The sequence below is a fragment of the Xyrauchen texanus genome, chromosome 24, assembly GCF_025860055.1.
Source record: "Xyrauchen texanus isolate HMW12.3.18 chromosome 24, RBS_HiC_50CHRs, whole genome shotgun sequence".
In the NCBI taxonomy this organism is placed as follows: Eukaryota; Metazoa; Chordata; class Actinopteri; order Cypriniformes; family Catostomidae; genus Xyrauchen; species Xyrauchen texanus.
In genome coordinates, this window is record NC_068299.1 from 21,385,753 (window position 1) to 21,401,847 (window position 16,095).

The window sequence follows — 16,095 nt, forward strand, 5'->3', positions numbered from 1 at the left end:
TGCTTCTCATCCGGTGTTTGGCTGCCTTTACAATTTCATTTGGAACACCAAGAACACAAGCAGGGTGATACAAACAGTAAAGCATTCCAGTGCTGATGGTCTGAGCTGTCAGCGCTCTTGGAACACCTCTATTCCAATCAGATTTGAGGACCAGAATGAACTGTTGTATAATGACATACATCAGTTTCATTTGTATTGCATTAAACATAATGGAAAAAGTAACTAAACTTGTTCACAGATATTTCCTAACTTGAAATAAAGCATTGGATCAAAAGCCAGCAAAAATGTGATGCCTATATCATATTGATTTGAAATTCTTTTGTTTGGCTTTTCGTATGAGCAAATGTGTACAATATATTGCAATTTTACCATCTTCTACGATTTATTACAAGTTGTCATGAAACTGTGTTGGATTGAATGTAAACAGATGTGGCTGCATGCATTAAATAATCACACTGGTTCAGCATGTTGGCACTGTGTGTATATGAATTTTAAACTGTTATCGTGGTGCTTTTGTGATAGTTTCGCTGTCTATTTCAGAAAACAAATGTATTATATTCCAGAAAAGACTGTTTAAGTTGCTGTTTGTGTGAATGAAATTAGATTAAGTAGACGTGGCTGCGTGCATGGGAAGATCGTGTTTAGATACAATGGCTGGTCATATACAAACTGTGAACTGTTAACGTGGTACTTTGGTCCAATTAGGCTGTTTATTACATAAAATAAACATATTATGTTCTTGAAAAGACTCTTTGAGTAGCTGTTTGTTTGACAAATGACAACCGCTACTAATGTAAACAAATGGCAGCATGCATCAGAGGAAGATTGCGTTTGATGTACTGACTGTGCGTATAAGAGCAGTAAACTTTTTATTGTGGTACTTTGGTGACAAGTTGGATGTATGTATATAAAATACATGTATTCTGTGGTTTAAAAGACTGTATGAGTAACTGTTTGAGTGAATATAAATGACAGACCCTTGACTAGGGAAGCCTGTGTCGGCATGAAAGCTGACATTTGAATCTGGCATCTTGTAACGTAACTGGCTGTTGCAGAAACACATATGTGTGAGGCTACTTTGTGGGGTCCAGTTATTACTTTTGAAAAAACTAGCATACGGAACAGAGTTGTCATAACAAACTAGTGGAGAGTTTAGTACTACTTAAGATATTTTTGGTTAAAAATGAACAAAAGTACATAATAGCAAGTATAAAAAATCTGTTCAAAACCCTGCCCTTGCCTTACCACTATTAACCATGGTAAGTCAACAAAAATGATTGAAATTTTGAGCTGTTGAGTCGAATTTGGTGACAAATTGCAAGGATACCTTATTCGCCATTGCATGTCTACGTAATGTCCAGAACCACAGAAAAAAGGCCGGCTACTTTGTCACGCGTGTGTGTGGCAGTTGGAGAAGCTTGACAGTTAAGATTTAAGGATAGTAGTGATTGGACAGCATTCTACGAAGTTTAATTGTTAACTTTTTGGTGAAGTTGATTACTTGCTATAATGCTTGGATATGTTTTCTGGTAGGGTTTTTGAAACTTATATTGGTTGCCGTGCTTAAATTAATCAAACATTACTCATGTGTTTGCCAATCGCAAAGTTTTAAATAGACTACCTTTTCCAGTGAAGTTACTAAAACATGTTTACTAATATTCATGACTTTAGTTGTAGAAATACACAAGTTGTTTTATCAATACTCATTGCCCTGTTAGCAGATTGCGGGCTCTTTTTCATTAGTGCGCTAGGTGCAGCACAACCTGAAATGACATTGCGAAATGCCTTATCACATTTTTGTGAGAGCACTAATTCTGAGAGCAATTTTTGTGCCATAACAAGTGGCCATGGCTGGGAGTGTTTCCACTATATGTGGTGTATGCGTGCAAACTTTGGGTGTAGTGTATGTTAATGAAGTAGTGCAAAGTGCAATTAGCTAGTTTCCTGAGAAAACGTCTTTATTGCAAAGTCTAAAATCAGTTCCTGCATTTGAATTTTGGAGGTTCCACCAGCATGTGGTAATACAGTTAATGTCCAAACTCTGAAAATATAATGGAACATCAAAATATGTCCCTGACAATCACTCTTGTAGCCATTTTATGAACTAAAACTTTATGGGATTTAAGATCTAGAGATGTAGAGGGCATGGTTTATCTTTCATTTATTATCATCATTATTATATTTATTTTTGTTTTATTTCTGTATTTATTATCTAATTTGTATTCATATATATTTTTTACCCCTGTTGTTTTATTGATTTTCATGTCACTGGAAAAGAGGCCGGTGGAAGAAATTGTATTATAGGCTTATGGGATTATTTTTACCACTACATTATTTGGATTATATTTTATTTTGTTTGAAGTGTAAATTGAAATAAGAAATATATTTGGTTTAATATTTTTTTGTATGTGTTTCAATAGTTCAATAAAATTTTTAAAACAAAATCAACTGGTAGAAGTGAAACAACTGGAAAGGCTGACACAGTCCCTGTTACCGTGTGTCAGTTGATTAACAATCTCAATAATGTCTAAATCCAAATCCTGACTAGAACCACATTTTCCATGTGTATAAAGGACCGTGTCACTGTCAGTTTAGGATGCAGTTTAACTACCAACTTCTTATGAATGTGCTGTCTTTGTTTATATTGCTGGTGCTTGACATGTAATTGACTATATAATATGATGCTGAAAATGAGAAGAACCTCCGAATTAAATTGCAATTGACCCAGCCCATAAGTTCTTTGCACACCCAATTTCAACAAGCCCACTTGTGCCTAGATTTAGTGCATATTTGCTCAAAAATACCCAAACTTAATGGCCATACCCTCTGACTTTGTGCGTTGACTTAACGCATAGCCCTGCGCTTAGCGCTAGTGCTCTTAAAATAGGGACCTGCCTGTTTAAATAGAGTGGACCATTTAAAATAACATCTAAAAGCCACTATATACAAGGTACTACAAGGTGTAACCTATGAATGCATACTCATCTCAAATTGTTGAAAATGTTCTGATTTCATAGCACAGTATTACACATATTCATTTGTTTAGCATGTAACCATCTCTCTGTTATAACTTTACTGGCAAAAAAATGCTTAAGAATTAAGGAAACTGTTTAATATAATTGTTATGTTGCATAGTTCTGCATATTATTTAATGTTTGATAAAGTAAAATGTAGTTAATAATTTGATCGATTAAGCTTATTGATTGTCAATTAATTAATTTCAGGATAAATGAGTTCTGAAATCAACCCAGCAGACCTTGATTAGGCTGTCTATACAGTCCCCCGCCACTAGAGGGAGCTTGCAGGCAGCATGACATTATCCGGTTCACAGAAGAAAACGCACAGATGCGAGATGAAGCGGGATCAATGTAAACAGTGTTGGAGCGTTTCTCTTTAAATGAACATTAATGTTTTCTGCACACACCATGATAGTGTGTTAAAGTACATGACAACATGCACAGTTGATCTTCTTGTTTCATCCCAAACTATAATTATGTCAGCGATCAGCGGGAAACCACGAAGGTACATTCAGCTAACATCTCACCATAGTCACCTTAGAAACGGTATGTTAGGTACTATGTTTACGCAGCAGCGTGTTATGATTTGACTAAATTTCAAATAAAAAAATAAGCCCAAAGGTCGAAAATGTCCACGATCCACAACTTAAAGTTTTAATGAACTCAAATATGCATAACCCTTACAAAAAATATAAACTAGCTGCAAACTTGCTGCAAATTTGTCACTTGTTATTTTCACATGCAAATTAGCATTAATTATTTTGACAAACATGTACAAAAATCTAAAATTAATTTGACTTACCGCAAATGTTTGCCAGAAGTTTGCAGCTCCTCACCGGTAGTGGTGAACCTCCAACAAACCTTTGGCAACAATGGACAGTTTGCTGTAAAGCTCATTTGCATGAAGAAATTATCAGTGGCGAATTTGTGGCAAGTTTGCAATTAATTCTCGATTGTTGTAACAGGAATGATATAGCTTGTTTACAAGTTATTTTTAACAGTAGCCTAATTAATTTACAGTAATTAAACAATTAACAAATTTGTACTAAATGCAGCCTAAATGTATTAAAATACACTGAACTAAGAATATTTTAAGAGGAAAATGCCAATACTTGCATTAAGTGTATTAATGTAAATTATATTTAAATAATATGCTACATGCACATATTATTTGGAATCCTCAATGTGTGTTTTGCAATATTAAAGATAACAATTAATCAATTAATTGATCATTACTTTCCACGACAATCGATTATTAATATGTCCAAAAACTGACATCCCTATTTCTGAGTTACTTGCAATTTTAGGTTTCAACCACAAATGGCGATAGAGATACCAAAGTTCTGTGTTGCAGCTTTAAAGGGATAGTTCCCCCCCCAAAAAATATTTTCTCATCGTTTACTCACCCTCATGCCATCCCAGATGTGTATGACTTTCTTTCTTCTGCAGAACACAAATTAAGATATTTAGAAGAATATCTGAGCTCTGTAGATCCATACAATGCAAGTGAATGGTGACCAGAACTCAAAAAATGACATAAACAAGGCATAAAATGATTCCATATGTCTCCAGTGGTTAAATCATAGCTCTGTTGGTCCTCACAATGTAAGTGGTGATCAGACCTTTATAGCTCTAAAAAACACATAAGGGTAAACATAAAAGTAATCCATATGACTCCAGTGGTTAAATCTATCCTCAGAAGCTATATGATAGGTGTGGTTGAGAAACAGATCAACATTTAAGTCCTTTTTTACTCTAAATCTCCACTTTCACATTCACTTTCAGATGTGAATGTGAAACTAAACAGGCACCACATGTTACTTTCAGATGTAAAAGTGGAGAGTTAGAGTAAAAAAAGGATTTAAAGTGATAGTTCACCCAAAAATTAAAATTCTCTCATGCCATCCCAGATGTATATGGCACTGGAGTCATATGGATTACTTTTATGTTTGCTTTATGTGATTTTTGGAGCTACAAAGGACTCCGAGGTGGATCTGGAAGAGAAATTGGCCTGGTATTTTCCATAGAAACTGGCTCAAAAGTTGTTGAGCGGGGGGGAAGAGTGTCGCTGTCCTTATCTGCATATCGCTGCCCACTTCGGCATATCACGGCGCTGTTTTGTGGCCCATGCTGAATAACGCGGCAGCTCACTTCAGCTTGCCAGTCCGCCCCTGATTGGCCCCAAAGTGTGTCGGCCCACCGGGAAAATGACATGTATGCTAGATTACCAATCCAGCCATGAAAGGTCCGATCACTATTCACTTTCATTATATGGACCTACAGAGCTGAGATTCTTCTGAAAATATTTGCTTGTGTTCTGCAGAAGAAAGTAAGTCATACACATCTGCATGGCATGAGGGAGAGTAAATGATGAGAGAATTTTCATTTTTGGATGAAACTATCCCTTTTATACTGTGTTTTAATACTAAGACAACAAAATATAATAATATTAAATACTTTAATACTAATAGTAAAATTTCTCTGTGATTAACACATTGTTTCTTGGCAAAGACTATGAATTTTAATTATAAATGTAATAAATAGTTTAAAATTAAACAATAATTTACTGAGCACAACATTCCAAAAACACACTAGGGGTATAGCTGCTGAGATCTTCACAAACATACAAAAGAAACTTGGATCACATCCCCTAAAATAGGGTGGCATTTTTAAATGACAGTACAATATTACGTCATGGAACACAGAAGCCCATTATGCCTGGAAGATGTGAGCAGTTCACAGCTGTGTATAGATGAGTCAAAGTCTCCTGGCTTCGCCATCACAGGTCCCAGCATTTGATGATCAGGACAACATACAGACAGAGGGAGTGGGATATGGGCACATGCACACCATCGAGCCAGAAAAAAAGCCTTTGTGCACAGCATGGATGTTCCAGAAGGACAGATGGGACAATGATAATGAGTTTCACACTTGTGCTACAAAGCAGTGCGTAATGAAAGGTCTGTCATGAGGCTTTTGATATAGAATGACGGACAAAGCTCATAAGGCACACAAATATTTATTTTGTGGGTAATGAGAATAAAAATGGACCAGACTGAGATTTGGCATACTGAATTTTGGCGCCTATGTGTACAGCTCAGTATGTGAAATATAAATGTATGTGTACTACAGACTATATTTGTATATTTAATATCACACAAGCAAGAGTGATGTTGTAATAAATATCAGCATGGTTTTGAGATTATTACAGGTAATGCTTACATACAGTACAAAAGCATGATTGAGGATTTATTATTTATTTTATGTAACCCAGTGGTTTTCAAACTTTTTGTTGACTCGCAAATATTGCAAGGGACCACCTTCCAAAAATATAAATATATTTTAGACTAACATATACTATGTGAGAAAAAAGGTAAGTGTGCCTTATAAAGGCAACAGATGTTAAATAAAATAATTTTGTTCTTTTAGGTTGGTTATTTTCCATAAATCATTGAACCAGTTCAAAAAATTAGTCGGAGTCCATTAACATTTACATTACATTTATTCATTTAGCAGACGCTTTTATTCTAAGCGACTTTTCAAAATGAGGACGAATACAACATAAGCAGTGATTCATTAGTAAATCAGTCTGCATCAAAATGTGAAGTGTCCTAGTGCTGTTATACTGAATATCATCACTCTTGGAATGCTTGTTTAATCAGGTTAAAGGACCAGAACTAATTATTGTATATTAATTTACATAACTCTATGCATATAGCATAAGTTGCTATACTGTATGTTATGCACACAAAGCATACACTCAATGAACAGTGTAAAGCATTATAAACAAAGATATTTATCTCTATGAACATCTCTATGGCCGACAACTCGTCAATAATATTCAAACCATTGGAGATTTCTGGAGTCACACTTGGAATGCAGACAGAAGCAACTGTTTCAGACCTCTCAGTTGTGGCTGGTGCCTGATAATTTTGTCAGGGGATGTCAACTATTCCACCACACCTAAAAACAGCTCTGTGATAATCCAGACATTTCAAGTGCTTCCCTAATGGTGGCCAACTTGGCAGGATGATGGAGGACCCTAAATCTCAGTGTTGAGCAATACCACCAACAAAGCCTTTATAAAGAATGCTAGGCCCATGCTACCGCAAAGCCATACACATTTACAAACACACACACACACACACACACACACACACACACACACACACACACACAAACAAACAAACACACAAACAAACACATACACACAAACATACACATATGTGGGCTTTACACACTCTTGAAAGGTCACAGTTCACAATGATTTGGGAGAGGAAACAATATTAAAATGTTGTTGATACATCATCTCGATATTCATAATGTGTCCTAGCTATGTGTTAGCAAATATCTAAAGGAATAGTTCACCCAAAAAGGAAAATTATCTCATCATTTACTCACCCTCATGCCATGCCAGATGTGTAAGACTTTCCTTCTTCTACAGAACCCAATCAAGATTTTTAAAGAATCTGTCAGCTCTATAGGTCCATACAATACAAGTGAATGGGTGACAAAATTGTGATGAAAAAAGCACATATAGCCATTATAAAAGTAATCTATATGACTCCAGTTGTTTAATCCATATTTTCAGAAGTGATATGATAGGTGTGGGTGAGAAATAGATCAATATATAAGTCCCTTTTTGCTTGAAATGCTTCTCACTGCCCAGTAGGGGGCGAATGTGAATCACTAAAAACACAAGAAGAAGAATGTAAAAGTATCTGTTTCTCACCCACAATCATATCATATCACTTCTGAAGACATTGATTTAACCACTGGAGTCTTATGGATTACTTTTATGTTGATTTATGGGATTTTTGGAGCTTAAAAATTTTGACACCCATTCACTTGCTTTGTATGGACCAAAAGAGCTTAGAAATTCTTCTAAAAATCTTAATTTGTGTTTTGCAGAAGAAAGAAAGTCATACACATCTGGGATGGCATGGGAGTGAATAAATGATGAGAGCATTTTCATTTTTGGGTGAACTATTCCTTTACAGGGATAAATCAGTCAAAATTTAAATTCTGTTGTTATTTACAGCGGAAATAACAACAGTCCCATTTCCAATCCCATATTACTTTTTTCTTCTTCTTTGGAACATAAAAGGAGATGTTAGGCAGAATGTTGAGGACTTTGAGACTCAGTCACCATTCACTTTCATTGAAAACAGATGCAATGAAAGTGAATGGTGACTTAGACCAACATTCTGCCTATACCATCTCCTTTAATGTTCTACGGATGAAAGTCATACAGGTTGGAACAACATGAAAGTGAGTAAATTATTAAATAATTAACTATACCTTTAAACACAGCCATATATTTTAACATTGGAATGTAATTTGAATTCAAATTATGAATTCTCATCAGGCAAACATCATCATAACACTGACCTCATGCCAGCTGGTCAGCAATCTGTCAAACCAGCAAGAGGTGAAAAGAAAAATCTATCAGCATCACACAAACTGAACCATAGTCTGCACAAGTTCTTGTTTGCATTAGCATGCTGTTTTGTGCACACAGACCTTGAAATGTGTAGCACTAACAAAACATTCAGACTCACACACACTCCCAAGTACCACTCAAAACCACACTGCAGCCAACAGGGTTTACGGAACGTAAGGGGGAAGATGTCGGTTGCTGAGCAACACGGGGTAGCATTGTGGATGTGTCTGGTACTAACATCCTGTCAGACACTCCTCAATCATGGAGTTGATGTATATTTACATTTAGAATATAAAAAAACATCATGCAGAATCTGTACTCTGTATTTAATGGGAAAACAATAAAACATCTTTATCTGTTACTGGACATTCATGATTGAATCATATCACAAAGCATTTGAAATCACAATGATGCATTAGGAATTGCACCAATTTGCTGGGGAATCTTTTTTACAATCATTAAGATTCATCTGTGGGGTGTCTGACAAAGATCACAAAACACATAACCTCATAATTAGGCCAGAGTACGTACAGTATAACCAACAAAACCAAAATACTATTAATTGGTAATCCCCTCAATCCCATGGTTGTGAGTGGCTCAAGGACTCCATACACCAACATGAATGGGAAGCATTAAATTGTAATCCCACTCATAGCTCTTTCTCTGTCCACTGTCCACTTTTGGAGCTCTGTTATATGTGTATGTCTGCCCTTGCTCTCTAACCCATTCCTGGCTGTGTGTATTCAATTTGAGTGAGCAATTTACAAATACGTGCCTAAAGCATACAATGACAAATAAAAGGATTCATTTTTGGATTGCGAGTGTCTGAAATAGAAGTGAAATGTGAAGTGAAATGGTAGCACATTACGCTAGGAGAATTGGAATAATGGCACTTCATGCGCAGTCAATTCATGCTTGGGTATTACTGTGGTGCTTGAAGCAAGGATTTGGCTGACTTTACTAACATGTAGAATATTATTATCAGTGCATATAGGCCTACTTCAAACTCCTGAAATATCAGGGCCAACAGAACCAAGTTGTAACAATCTTATGATCCACAGGTCTTAGAAGGGCACAAATGCAACAAGTATTATAGTTTGTCATTCATTCTAAAGATAAATCATTTTAACATTTAAACAGTGTTTCATGATTAATCTGTTGGGTGCCTGTTCTCCACACTAGACAGTAACATGATTCTACACCAAGGTTATAAAATATTAACCACCCAACACAAATTATTCATTCTCTTTGTAAGGAGACTACTTTCAAAGTTGATGGCAGGAACTTCTCCCAAATGTTGCAGTCTCTCCCCTGCTTAGGAGTTTAATGGCATTCACTTCCCCGTTGCTGAAATACTATCACCTGTGCCAGAGGAAGATGATAACGTCACTATATTTTAGGCACAGGTGTTGAGTTGAAACATCTATAAACATAGATTTTCAAAAGAGTGCGGGTTTAAGGTTTCTCTATTTGTACAGTGCCATCTTCTTGCCAATGTACTTTTACTTGCATTACAACTACATTACAATGACACAACTGTAATAAACCATTTCATAAGGTATACTCTCTCTTTTCTAGTGTTTGTCCCACGAAGGTGCAGGGTCCGCATATATATATATATATATATATATACACACATGTATATAAAACTTGTGCCAAATCAAATATATATATATATATATATATATATGCCCTTCCATCCTGACACAACCCCAAGTGGCTGGGAGACTCTCACTAACACACATACACAACCAGAGCAAACCCACACAAACACAGGGAGAACATGCAAACTCCACACTAGCTGAGCCGGGACATGAACCCAGGACTTTGCTGTGAGGCGAAAATGCTAACCACTGAGCCACCATGCCACCCAAGAGCCCATAACATTTTGCACGAACCACACAAATACTGCCATTTCCACTGATCCCACACATCCACTTTATGATAAACTGACAGTGTTATGACAAATCTGATACATAATTTCCCACACATGTACAGCTCATGTTAAGAAGAGATGATTTATTTAATTAGATAAGATTTATGTTTTTTTTCTTTTCTTCTTTCTTTTTAGGATTCTTTTATAGGAATATTCCAGGTCAAGGGAGCAATGCAATATAAACTTTACAGTTCAAATAATACACCAGCATTAACAGAAAATGTATGTACTTTTATAAAATTATAAACGTTATGCCTTTAACCCCTCCATTGTAAGTGCCTCACTGTAACTTTATTAAGATATTTTTTAAAGTAAAGGAGGGATGAGTCAAAATAATTTTTATGGTAACAACATTATGCCACAAATGCTGTCGATTGAGCTAAAGTTGCATTTAGCCTGAAATATTCCTTTTATGAATTCTAGAAATTTGTTTAAAAGAAAACAGTTTTTAGAATTATTTTAGGGGATTTAAAAATGTTGGTTAATGTGTGGTATCAAAGTCAGTTTATTCTGGCAAGTTTAGCCTACACACATTCTGCTGCATAAACAGTATTCCAACTCATCCTAACATTTACACCTCTAGTCTCACATTCATGTTTTAAACACAGGCAGGCATGCTATTGCACTGTGCCAGCCATCGAGTGCTGGATAAACTGCCTGATGTGTCCTGTTTAATGTTTCACTCCATCTAAAATGCAATGGATTAAACTAAAGTCTCGTATAACTTTCCATTCCCTTGTCCGCACATCGAGTGAATCCTATTCCTTATTTGGATGTCAAGCGCAGCGCACAGATGAGCAAAGCTCTTTTGGCAAATCACGTACATCGTTTTCCTTGCTGAATACAAATGGACGGAATCCTCGTCCCATCTCCTTCAACTGACACTCTCAAGTTGGCCTTGAGCTTCGTAACATATTTCAATAAGAATCGCCATTCTCACATTTTCAACACATACATCCTTCAATATGCCAATTATGTCACTACATAAAATAATAATAACAACACTAGTGCTCAACTGAAAGACAAACCCAGTTCTGCAAAGCACTGCAAATTGGTCTGTAATGGATGGCCGCTGCGGTTACAATAAGCCCTGGGGCAAATAACATAGTAAACACGCAAACTTTCAGTTTCAGTTAAATGTTATTCAGGCATTCAAATATGGAGAACATGAGTATGCATGTGCGGCGTGTAATCCTCACCTTTCCAAGGAAGCGGTCCAGGTTTCCGTATTGATAATTCTGCTGCTGCACGTTGCACAATTGAGTGACCGTCACTGCACGCTGCGAGCCCGTGCTTGGAGCCTCTCGTGCTGTCATTACAGTACCACGAGCTCTGCAGTCACTGGAGCGGATGGAGAGGGGCGTTCCGCACCGGCATATACGTCTTTACATCGCACAATAACGAAACTCAAAGTATATAATTAAAATGTATTACAGTATACATTTAAAGTCCATTAAGCGCATTATAAATTACAATTATACGTTTTTATTATATATTTTATAATATAATCTAATTTTTATAACATTTTCCTATTCTTACAGTAGGCCTACCCAATTTAACTAATTTCTTTAACAACCAAATACATTTTTATCAGTTTATTCCCCAATACTGGAGTCTATAGGTAACCTACAATAAAAGCGAAACGGACCTGTTTTTGAATTTGAGAATATAATACAAATCACATTTTTAAATAAAACATCTAATTTAATATTACTTAGACAATAAAATAATACTCTTTCTGTTGCAGCAAATTGGTTGCTCGGTTTCGATTACGTATGTAAACTCGGTTCCCTGAGACGAAGGGAATAAGACATTGCGTTTATTAATGCATATGGGGAGTTTCTTCTTACATGACCTAGTTGAAACCTCTCTACAATAATGCCAATATTTTAATATTGGCTATGGTATTTGAGCCCAGCCCGTTTTGGCACAAAACTGTCTGCTATAAAAATAGGTACATAAACAACATTGCCTTAGAATTTCTGACTGAGAACAAGGAGTGCATCGCTCGTGCCTCAAAAACTCTGAGTCATGTAGTGTGGCTAGCGCTCGCATGTCTCGTTCCCTTCGTCTCAGGGAACTGACGTTACGCATGTTACCGAGACATTGGGGAACAGAATCCCATCATGCCGCACTACACAACTTAAACTCCCAGAAAGGAAGCATGATGCCGTGCAGTCTCGTGGGACGGCATCATGCAGTCTCATGAGTATGCTGCAGGGAGTGACCATCGTGTTGGTCATGATGGCCAGGAGGGGAGCACTTAGAATGAATAAATGAACTATAGTCATATAGTATGAATTAACTCGTTCGCGAACAGGGGCGGCGCCAGGAGTTTTTCACAGGGGTGACCAGGCAGGGGCCAGCGATCAGTCTGTGGTGGCACAGAAATTTTCGGCCAGAACATGTTAAGTCTTGTGCTCAAAAACGGCAATTGCGAGTGGGGTGACCACTGTTCACAAACCCAGTAGGGAAGGGAGTTTATTTATAATGTAAGATGGGGAGCTCGTCCTTAAATGGAGGAGCATAAGTATGAATGTGTGAGCACATTGTGCATTTGCAACGAGTGCTGTATTCTTTATGCTGTATATTTTTTGCATTCATTGCAATTTATTGAATTCTGTATGTGCAAGACACAGAATCAACATTTTTAACAATATTGTGAACAACAATATTCCTTTCCCACCAAACAGCATTGAGGAGATGGGAACAGTGTTTTGTGTCTCCAATTGAGCCTTCTTTGGGGCAGACCCGGAGGGAACCACGGGCTCTGCTTTCTGCTGCATAGGGCTGTGCCCATCAGGGACGCTTTTACTACACGGAGGGGTTTGTTCTGCTGGCTCGAGGCAGGTACTGACACAGCTGCTTCCGTTTGGGCCATGGCTTGCATGGCCTCACCGGTGGCGGCAGGTGTCAGCGCTGAGGCAGCAGGAATGGAGATTATAGTCAGGCGCTGGCTCTAAACAGAGTGAGGGCGAACCGGCTGTGATGTACTCCATTTGGGCATAAAGTGTCTCATAGCCTGTAACTGCAGCTGAGTCGTGACGTAAAGCTCAGCAAACTGCTGAGCCGCCAAAAAGGCCAGCTGGAGACACTGGAGCATCCAACAGAGTGGCTTTTTCACTATCACTCATTTCTGTGAGGGTCAGCCATATATTTTGATTCAGAACTGCCAGGTTGCCCATTGACTTGCTGATGGCCTGCGCAGTGAATTTTGTGGCACGCAGCGCTAAGTCTGTAGTGGTGCGGAGCTCTTTGAATGTCTCTGGATCTAAGGATTGCTCGTCCATTTGCTTGAGGAGCTTGGCTTGAAATACCTGGAACACTGCCTCTGAGTAACCTTTCCTAACCAGAGTGGACGTATGTCAACATGGCTTGGACGGATGTATGGGGCGTGATTTCCAACCCCAGTTACTCGCTGGGCAGAGGTGTGCCACTACCACCTCCCCCACAGGGGGTTGTTGGGCATAAACGTTTTCTTCCCCATGATCCACTTTAGAGAGGATGGCGTCACTGCATGAGCGTGCTGAGAGGGGCGCGTGCCAGGACTTAGACAGTAAATTATGAACTTCGGGGAAGAATGGGGCAGGAGTTGCAGAAAGCGGCCACTTGACGATGTCCGGACTACAGCAACCGTTCATTGAGGCGAGACTGTTCAGGTTCCTCTGGGGACACCACTGGAGGTTAAGCTCTATCGACAGCCCTTGTAAGGATGCAGAGCATTTCCCTGTCAGTGGCGCGTGCATGCTCCTCACCCTTGCAGGGGGAGGGGCGGCAGCATCATCCACTGACTACTTGCTTGATGCAGCGAGATAAATTACATCGTCTTTATCATTCCCAGCATCAGAACTGCGGAACGAGACGAGGCCGCTCGCTCTTTCAGAGGAACAGAACTCGTCTCACAAATAAAAAAACATGCATTTCCTAAAGATTGAAAAAAAAAAAAATGCATATACATGGTGAAATTATTTATTTTTCACATATCCCAGCTAAGCTGGGGTCAGAGTGCAGGCGCCCCTGGAGCAGATAGGTTCAAGGGCCTTGCTCAAGGGCCCAACAGTGGTGTCTTGGTGGTGTTGGGGCTTGATCCCCTGACCTTCTGGTCAGTAACCCAGAGCCTTAACCACTGAGCCACCACTGCCCATTTGAGGGGCTCGCGGGGCGTGTGCCGGCACAAGGACCACCTCAAATTCATCCTGCTCAACCTCACGGCCCCACCGTGCCTCCTAGTGAATCCTCAGGTATCACACAAGAAGCGGTTGGGAGGGCGCAAGGCTGAATCGTCCCTCAAAACGAGGGCGATTCGTGAGCAAAGCGTCTTGAGACTCATGCCCATTCAGTGAGGACAGTCTGACTCCATGAAAGCTAACTCCATGGCTCAGACAGTAAAACGCAACTCTCATGCTGTTCTGATGGCGGAATGTGACTCTCGCACAAAGAACACTTACAGAATGACATCTTTAAAAAGACGCGGACACATAAGTGACTCTTTTAGATATATAAATAAATATCTATTTATACCACACAATATACAATACACAATATACAATTGCTTTGTAAAGATACACAACACCTGCCATAGCGCTGCGGGGAATCAGGATGCTGAGGCCCGTTCACCAGCGAAGCGTCATGTGGCGAGGCCGAGTGATGTTCGCCGGAGCACTACGGGGGAATGGGGAGTCTTCTTGTTGCCGAGAAGATTACACCCACTGACTCGTGTATATCGACGGCGAATGGTATGGGGTTTCTAGACAAGAGATGATTGCTGTCTTGAAGGAAGAAATTCTGTGGAAATGGTGATTCAGATATTAGAATATTGGCACTAATATTGTAGAGAGGTTTCAACTAGGTCGTGTTAGAAGGCACGACGTGAATATGCGTTAATAAATATGAAATGTACTGAGTTGTAAGAGAACATATTCTGTTATTGTTTGGATCAATATTAGCGATTTAGCTTGACTAAGAATGTACCAAATAGCCAGTAGCACGCAATTGCATGGGGCCCCACACATTGTGGGGGGCCTGCCCCTTTGGGAAGCTCAGGAAAAAACGCTTGAAGGGTGATGTTATTTTGGGTACAGGTGCGGTGCGAACACGATGTTGTCCGCACTCTCACAGCGGCCACTTAAGAGGTCCGCCGGGTTTTCAGTCAGTTTTTCAAGTAGGATTTTGTAAAAAAAGTGAAAAGTTGATTTTTGTTTGCTCAAAGTGAATTCATCTTTGCAAGGAGATACATTGCTTTACAAAACACGCATGCAAAATACATTTTTGTGTGCTCAAAACATAATTTTGCACACCCAGAACATTTTTGTGTGCTCAAAATAAAATTTTGCACTCTCAAAGTATAATATTGTGCAAAAATTTAATTGTTGTACTATCAAAATAAAACATTGAACGCTCAAAGAATAATTTTGCGCACACTTATGAGCACAATTGTGCTCTCAAAATATCATTTTGTGCGCACAGAAATGTGGCACACATATAACTCCATATTGGTGCACTTCCTACAAATTTCCACAAGAGGTCCCAAATTACCAACTCATCCTCGATGAAAAACAGTATTTTGAAAATCAGGCAAAATAAAAATCCAAAATGCATGAAGCCAAAATCACACCAGCTGATCGTGTAAATTAAAATAATTATTTATATTATATTTATATATCAATAACATATTAAAAACAACAATAATATCACTTATA

At 38.4% G+C, this 16,095-nt stretch overlaps 1 protein-coding gene across 7 annotated transcripts in view; it reads right to left on the reverse strand.

Moving 5' to 3' along the window:
• Nucleotides 1–11,724, reverse strand: part of LOC127617731 (sorbin and SH3 domain-containing protein 1-like) — a 68,343-nt gene extending 56,619 nt beyond the window's left edge. For all 7 annotated transcript variants that reach the window (XM_052089811.1, XM_052089812.1, XM_052089815.1 and 4 more), the window contains exon 1: nucleotides 11,596–11,724. In XM_052089811.1, coding sequence (XP_051945771.1) covers nucleotides 11,596–11,712 — 117 coding nt within the window. In that variant the 5' untranslated portion in view covers nucleotides 11,713–11,724. The remainder of the gene's footprint in view (nucleotides 1–11,595) is intronic.
• Nucleotides 11,725–16,095: the final 4,371 nt, after the last annotated feature.